This window comes from Sitophilus oryzae, unplaced genomic scaffold (assembly GCF_002938485.1).
Source record: "Sitophilus oryzae breed Bouriz unplaced genomic scaffold, Soryzae_2.0 scaffold_2026_pilon_pilon, whole genome shotgun sequence".
Lineage (NCBI taxonomy): Eukaryota > Metazoa > Arthropoda > Insecta > Coleoptera > Curculionidae > Sitophilus > Sitophilus oryzae.
The window spans coordinates 79,670-88,534 of record NW_022146754.1 but is presented as its reverse complement, the minus strand read 5'-3'; the positions used below and the strand labels follow the sequence as shown (position 1 = coordinate 88,534).

Below are 8,865 nucleotides of genomic sequence, written 5' to 3'. Positions count from 1 at the left end.
TAATGGATATCGTCCTATTGCTCCCAAAAGTCACTAACTAACATTTTTCCGAACAACCAAATTCAATCACTAACTATGTTTTGAAGCGGAGAATCGATTGCAAAAGTCATTAACTACGATTTCTGGCTATTTATGTTTTATTTTAATACCGAATAGTTACTAACTATAACATCTTTATGCAATGTAATTCATCTTTAGACGCATTTTTCTCGGAAGTAATAAAAAGTAAGTTAGTGACTTTTGGCAGCAATGGGACGATATATCGTTTGTTAATAAAAATAAAATTGCTATTTTCACCATTCTAAGCTACTTTTTTGCGAATTATTGTTATGATATTCTTGGTGTCTCCATGATACAGGGCGATTTTGAAAACGAAAATTCAACGAACTTAAAAAAACGAACTCTTATAGAACATTATACGCGGAATACAGTTATATAATATTTTTCTTGGTATATTTTTTACATATTGGCCGATATTTAGATTTTTTTAATCGTTTTTTCAACGTTTTGAAGTTTTGTATCCTTACAATACCAAGAAAAAAACAATACCAAACCTAATTAATAAATTATATTAACATCTAATTAAATATTATTTTCTTTAAAAGGAGTTGTATTCTAGTCATTAAAGTGCTGCAATTCCGCCCAATGCAATGGATATAAAATATAAGCGGTATGAAAGTTATTTACAAAAAAAGTATTTATACTGTGATACACAAAATGTATTTGTAGTTCAAATAAACGAATTGTAAGAATCGATTTATTATGAGAAATCGAAAAAGAATCGTAATGTCCATCACTATTATGCCTTATAACTTTGTTGAGCTAATCAAATAGCTGAATTATTTTAACAAATGGATGTTATTCATTTATCACTGTTACTCGTTTACTCCTGTACGCTTATTCTTTTTTATATTTGCCGCACCGCGCAAAACATTTTTTTGACATGTACTTTGGAAGTGTATTTTTTAGCGCGCACAAAAGTATATTAAGGGTCGGCATTTCTTTTCTTGGGTGCCGGTTTTCATGTATACGAAGAGTACGGACAACACGCTTAGTAAAATAAGATGTACTGAATAAAGACAGAAGGCGAGTATTTTCCCAGGCGCATGGAATCTAGCGTCAGATTAAGTAGTTATGTAATAAATACTTCGTATTTTTGCTCACTCTGACTTACTAGATTGCCATAACGACTCACTCCTATACATGTAAACGCCGACCTAAAGGTTCGCTTGCCAGCGGGGTATGTTAAAAAAATGATGCACGTGGTGCGGCGCGAATCAGCGCAGCCGGTCTGAACGCACCTTAATAGTCTAAGTTCCGGCTTCAGGATCGTATTTTTAATCCACGCTCATCGTAATTTTAATCCAAACCTAATTTTTAAGTATATTTATGACTAGGAGAACACACTTTTGACAGGGTGCCAATCAAAAAATTGCCGCAACTATGTTTTATTAATAATAATAACCGATTTTGGACACGACATTACGTTCATAAAAATTTTTGATCGTTTATATGTCAAAGCTATTTTTATTCTGTGCTAGGTCATAGGTGTCTATGAAAATGTTGCCGCAAATAGGGGTTTTCACGGGTTCCATAGGGGTTAAAAGTTTTTCATCTGTAGCTCCTATAATAAAAAATTGGCGCCGGGAGGCACGCAGAGAGATGGACAGACGGACAGACAAACAGACAGACACCATGAAAATATTTTATATTTAGGTCATTTATGACCCAAATAACTGATTTTGAGTGAAATTAAAAAAACTTTTTTTGCCGATCTTAATAGCCTACCATACCTGTCGGTATGGTCGGCTAAAAAGTTACGAATTTTGTATAAGTGCCAACCTAAAGTATATATTAGGATGTATTTTTAGAAAATATTTTAACTTCTACAGGGTGGCTCAAAAACCGAAGAAAAATGATTTTATATTTTAGAAAGTTTGGCATAGAATTGGTTTAAGTATGGTTTAAGATTACGATATTTATAGCAAGCTAAGAACAGACCAACAATAATAAAATTTTAGTATAGTTTTGATTTCAGAACATTTCTTGTATTTTTAATAATTTAAAAAATAGCTGAAAGCCCTCCTTTTTTTATTTATTTGTTAATATTTTTAAAACTATCCAAACATATTTAATAATATCTTAGGATTAGGTGATCAGAAAGGAAGCCAAAACTGCCGTAATATACAGGGTGTTCCATTTAAAAAAATCATCCCGATCCACTCAAACATTTTTGAGCCACTTTGTAGAAGTTAAAATATTTTCCTGAAATACATCTTCATATACAGGGTGTTTCAAGAATCATGTGCCATCTCTCGTGGGGAGATTCCTCACGTAAAAATAAGGTTTATTTTTCATATGTAGATATTTAAAAAAAATATATTTTATGTATTTCAATTTGATACTTACAATTTTTGGCAATTGCGTAGGCAAATTTTCAACATAGGTCACTGGAGATTGACTGTAAGTAAATTCGGCTGGATTTATTTCGGAGTTATATTTTTTATGTTCCGATATATTTAGTAAAGAAAGTTTATCTGAAAATGTCTTTTTTAAAATACTTATTTATAAGAAATATTTATTTTTACCACATGGATTATAAAAAGTTCTGTTAATAGCTAACTGAAGAGGATCACAGAAGCCTCCGATAGACGATTTACTTTTCTTCAATAAGCTCTCTTTGGTTTCTCTGTTTCTCCTACGTGGTTTGTATTTGTAATTGGGATAGTCGATCATATGTTGACTGCGTAATCGTTTGGCTTCATCGATAAATGGCATTTTATCTATTTCTAAAGGTGAAACAAATCCATATAAATTTTACATTTAAGTTACTTATAACAACACTAATACAAGTACTATGTACAATTTTTTTTAAGAGGCTCACTGCTTGCATATGTATTTTCACTGAATGTTGTAGAAAATGTAAATTATGGAATAAAGTATCTTCTAGGACTGATATTGTTTTTAATTTTGAAATTTAAATATTTACGTCATGTATCACGGACCGTTATAAATATGTGCTTTAATAATTTATACTTTCCGATATAAATTTTCGGTATAAAGCAATTTAGCTAATGTGGCTGGTTGATGGTTTGTGTAAAAGTTTCGTTGTCACCCTATAAAATATACAGGGTGGGCCAATGGAAACTTTCCACCCCAATTTTTCTCGTTTAAAATTAAAATTTGGAAAAACGCCCGGACACGTCGATTTAGTTTTCGAGGGGGGAAAGAAAATATCATAAAATCACTTTCACACCTGTAAAGCCCAAGGCGGGGGCGGCACCACCTCTAAATTCTTAAATGGAAAGGGGGGTCGAGTGATACCTTATGTGAAAGGTCTTTCAATTCCCTTTCTAATGATATAAGATATCATGTACTTTCGTTCAGTAGTTTTAGAGATTTATTGATTTATTGATTTAAAGTAGATTTTAATTTATCAGCTAAGTGGTGAAAATTTTCTCTCTGTATGAATTTTTTGGCAAACTATGTATACTAAAAATTAAGCTTTTAAATAAAAAAGCTTATTTTTTTTTATTTTTTAAAATTTCAAAAACTTTCCCGGCCAAAATTGAGCATTTTTCACTTATTCCGAATTGAAAGATTTTTTTGGGCGTCGATCGATGCAGATTGATTAGTTAAAATTTTTAGTATACATAGTTTGCCAAAAAATTCATACAGAGAGAAAATGTTTACCACTTAGCTGATAAATTAAAATCTACTTTAAATCAATAAATATCTAAAACTACTGAACGAAAGTACATGACATCTATATCATTAGAAAGGGAATTGAAAGACCTTTCACATAAGGTATCACTCGACCCCCTTTCCATTTAAGAATTTAGAGGTAGTGCCGCACCCGCCTTGGGGGTTATAGGTGTGAAAGTGATTTTATGATATTTTCTTTTCCCCCTCGAAAATTAAATCGACGTGTCCGAGCGTTTTTCTAAATTTTAATTTTAAACGAGAAAAATTGGGGTGAAAAATTTCCATTGACCCACCCTGTACACTAAAATTAAGTATCGTAAAACATATGTTGCAAGGAGAATTATAAAACTAGTTTCCATCAATAAGTAGATCCTGGTGATCTGGTGGAAAGGTTAAAGTAGAACCAATAACCAATTTAGAACAAAGTTACATAGTTATTTAGATTTTTAAATAGCTTATTGGGGAATTTTTTTTCTAATATACAGGATGGTCCGAATTGTATTCCGGAAACTTCGGCAGCATATTCTGCAGATAAAAATAAGTAAAAAAGTTCGTATAAATGTATGTCCTAAAATGCTTAGTTTCGGAAATACAGGGTGTAGAAGTTTCATTTTTATTTCGATTTTTTCCAAATAATTTATGAAGTAACGTCAATATTTGGATGAAAATTGGTGCCTGGGAGTTTTTGATATGAGAAATTTGATTTTGATATCAATATGACTCCTACTTGTTGAGGGCGCCACCTACATATTTTTTAACTGGTTTGAAGGGTAATAACTTTTCGTCCGTACCTGTATAAAACTACTGAGTAACAAAGTATACATTTACGACGTTTTTTACATGAAAAAGGTCTCTTGGTAAAAATCGTTACGAGTAATGGTTTTCGAGATATTTGGAATCGAAATTATCACTACCGGTCATCAGAAACAGAAACTGTTATATCATCATTTTTTGCAGAAAAACTTATGATTAACTTTAAAAAAAAATTAAAATTTCTTAAATTTATTATTTCAGTGAAATAACTATCTACTCAACGTGTTTATTTTTTGTCAATAATGACATGTATTGTCTATTTAGTAAGCATTTTAAGACATACATTTAGACGAACTTTTTTACTTATTTTTATCTAAAGAACATGTTGGCGATGTTTCCGGAATACAGTTCGGACCACCCTGTATAATACAAAGATAGATTTTCATAGATCATCTTTTATAAAATCAATTAAAATTTTGATTTGAATGTTGCATTTTGTGACCATTTTTTCCTTTGATATCATTTCTGAGAATGTGAACGTATATTTATATTTTAGTATAGTCCAATTTATTTCGTACATAAATATGTACGGTCATTGTTACACATACAAGCACTTCAGAGCTTATGTGTTCTTATTTAATATAGCATTTTTAAAACTAAAAGAAAATTTAATAAAGAGCTTTTCAATTTGGAAATTTTATTTTAAAAATTAAAAATGTATTTTTTTCTCTAATTCTCTATCACAATAATTAGTCAGTCAAATATATCTCAAAAATCAAATTGATTTTATCGAAAGTTCTTTCAAATTAAAATAGTTCAAAGACATGATAGTATTTTTAAGGTAGGTATGGTATACGGCTTTTAATGACATTATACTTAACTTATATTATTATGAATATAACCAAACTGATATACTGATTTCTATTACCTGAAAGCATTTTCCATTCACTTCCTAATAATTTTGAAATTTCCGAATTATGAAGCCTGGGATAGTCGTTTGATATATGTTTTCTTCTGATTCGTGACCAAACCATAAAAGCATTCATTGGTCGTTTTATGTGATTAGTGTCCGAGACATCTTCTCTAAAAGAATAGTAAAATCGATATGGTTTAATCTTTGACATCTTATATTATTATATATTTTATACATTATATTTGGTGTGATTTCATAATGACAATTTCCGATCTAATGAAATAACCATGACACTATTAAAAAAATTGGGTTCTAAAAGATTAAAATCATCATAAACAGAAACTGTAAATAAGTGTTTCAAGGGAACACTTATTGGGAGTTTTAATATTTCATCTAATTTAAGTTGCATTAACAATCATTATTTACCAAAAAAATCAAGACATGACGTGTTTATAGGTGTTTATACGAAGAAACTATTAAGAGTCTATTACGCTTTACTTTCGGGTCGCTCTCAGGATTCGAGTAAAGCGGATGTGTAGCCGAAGGAAATATATATTATAATAGCGTGTACCAGCGACTTCGTTCGCGTCGAATTAATCATTTGTAATGGTAATGATAAAGCAAAGCAAGAATTTTCATTAACATACAAACTGGATAACATTTTCTCATATTTATGTTAGCTTGAGAAAAAACAATATGGCGATATCATTATATAACTTGGTAATATTTGAGGGGTAGTTTCATCTCGTTGTAATTTGACTTTCGAAAAATTCGTTTGCCAAAAATAAGCTTTTTACGTCAAGCAGTTTAAGCAGAATCGTGGTTAAGAGATTATCCAAATTTTTGGAACACCCTGTATGATTTTTTTAAAAATTTCAAAATATGTAAAAAAACCAAATAAATTATGCTGGACCAAGCGTTTTCCCAAAAGACTAACCGTTTTTTAAATAACAAATATTGTAATATTTGAGGGGCGTTTCCACCTCACCCTCTTGGAATTTGAGATTTGAGAAACCCCTCCTTATCGAACCCCACTGTATACACCCCACAGTCAATCCGTTTGCCAAAAATCAGCTTTAAACGTCAAGCAGTTTAAGCAGAATCTTGATTACTCAATTGTCATATTTTATGAAACACCCTGTATAAATTTATAAAAAATCTTAAAATATGTAAAACAACAAAATAAAACATAGGTGTTTAAGAGTTTTTCCGAAAAACTCACCAGTTTTAAAATAAAACATATTTTAATATTTGAGGGATAGTTTCACCCCCTTAGAATTCGAGTTTCAAAATCCCTTCTTATCGAATCTCTATACCCTAAAGTCAATCTGTTTTCCAAAAATCAGCTTTTTACGTCAAGCGCTTTAAGCAGGATCGTGATTAATCAATGACCAGATTTTTCGAAACACCCTGTATACATTTTAAAAAAATCTTAAAATATGGTTTGGAACCCTTGGAACTGGAATTTCGAAAAATCCCTTCTTATCGAACCTCTACACCCTAGAATCAACCTGTATGCCAAAATAGAGCTTCTTATGTTGAGTGGTTTGAGCAGGATCGTGATTAATCAGTATGTCAGTCACTTAAGGATTTTATATATCAGTATAGATTTTAGCAATCTGCCTAAGCCCGTGGTTACATTGGATGCGTGTCCGTGCGTTTTTTTGGTCATACGTGCACAGACGTGCACGCAGCAAAAAACAAACAAATGCTATCTACGCAGGCGGTTACATTGCATCGGAGTTTGCGCGTCCGATTCCGTCAGAGCTCGCACGTATAAAAAAACGCACGGACCCGCGTCCAATGTAACCGCGGGCTAAGGCTTAGCCCGATCCTTATATATAACCAAACCAAGCCATATCCAAAATTCCAAACAAACGTGCTTTGATTAAGGCTTGATTAAGGTTTGCAAAAACAAAACCATATAAATGATATATACACTCTAATCACAAAACTTCAGTATATTTCCGTATTGTAACGGGATTTTAAATTATGTCTTTATTTTCGAGAAAATTTAGTCCCAACATAAGGAATATTTGTATAAAAATGTGCTAACGATACGGATATAGTTTAAACCTTTATTTAATATAATATCCTTCTTCATTTGTGTAAATATACCTAGCCATTTTACATAAAACGTTAAATGCCGAACGCTTATTTTGCTACTTTTTTGGACTAGTGAAATAGACTCTCGTGTGAAATAGATGTGTCGAATTTTTTTCGAGTTGTTAATGCAAGATTCAGTAACTACATATTAACGATATAATTCTTTTATTTGGAATTACATAAACTTTTACATGGTTTCTTAAATTACCCCAGTTGCATTTTAAGGGTCAATTAGCTGATTGCATTAAAATAAAATTATTTAAAAGAATCAGTTTAGGTAACTTGCAATTAAAAGAAATTTTTCAATTTTATAAAGAAAAGAATATCGTTAAATTCGAATATAACAAGTCTCTCTAAGTAACTCCGAAAATACTGCTGGTTGTTAAATAGAAAACCAAGATTTTGTAACTTAAGACTTGAAAAATAGATACGGAACCCTAATGGAGCAACAGGTTCAATCAATAAGTGTACTTAAACGAGTTGAAACAGAAAGAGTTATAGAATTGTTTTAAGGGTCTTATGAGTAATATCAAATCGTCACATACTTTAAATTAGTATAATCTTTAAAAATAATCTCTTTAAAAATCGCTGGGTATTTTGTCACTATAAGAGGAATCTGCGAAATAAAATTTATCTTATTTCGGACTTAAGTTTTAAGCACATCATTCAGAAACTCTTAACAGTGGTTAATGAAAATACATACCTTGATACACAAGACACTGTCCCGATACCATTATCAGTAGATGACATGATTCAAACGATGCTCACCTGAAAAACACTGAACATCGACTCTACGCGACCGTTAACGCTCTATAAACATCGCATTGTGGCGGATGGACAATGGTCCATTGTCGCCGGCCAAAAGAGAAAAATTTATTTGTCCGCAATTAAAATAATTGTCGAAGTAAAATAGGTATTATACGGTGGGATAAATGGTTTTGCGCCCAGTTATTGTCCGGTATGTTAGAGGGTGTTGCGGGGGAATTGATGCTAGGAAGGGTGCGGTATAGCCGCTGATTGAGGATATACAGTGATTGTAACAGAATTGTATGCATACCTACATTATGACGGATCTATGTAATAAGATGTGCAGTGCTTTTGCTATTTTATCAATAACGAAAAACTTAAAATGTTCTACTTTTTAATTTTCATTGATCATTTTTACCATTACTAACTACTGTAACCAACCAGCTGTTTCCTTGAAAGCTCCTTGAAAAACCGACGTCTTTGTTGGTATATGCTGCAATAAAAAATCCCGTCCATTCCTTGCAGTATAGTCCAGGTATTCCATGAGGAAGAATAATACACCTTGGATTATTCTTCCTCCCGTAGTGTATAAATCTTTGCTAGTATCTGACAAAAGCTCTGTTCCTGGCTCATTCAGTAAC

General features: G+C 31.6%; 1 protein-coding gene across 1 annotated transcript; it reads right to left on the bottom strand.

Moving 5' to 3' along the window:
• Window positions 1-2,565: 2,565 nt before the first annotated feature.
• On the bottom strand, window positions 2,566-8,252 carry LOC115884183 (transcription factor Sox-3-B-like). Its single transcript, XM_030902679.1, has 3 exons — window positions 8,181-8,252; window positions 5,387-5,541; window positions 2,566-2,789 (listed from the first exon to the last, which is right to left on the bottom strand). The coding sequence occupies exons 1-3, from the start codon at window positions 8,225-8,227 to the stop codon at window positions 2,566-2,568; spliced, it is 426 nt and encodes a 141-aa protein (XP_030758539.1). The 5' UTR covers window positions 8,228-8,252.
• Window positions 8,253-8,865: the final 613 nt, after the last annotated feature.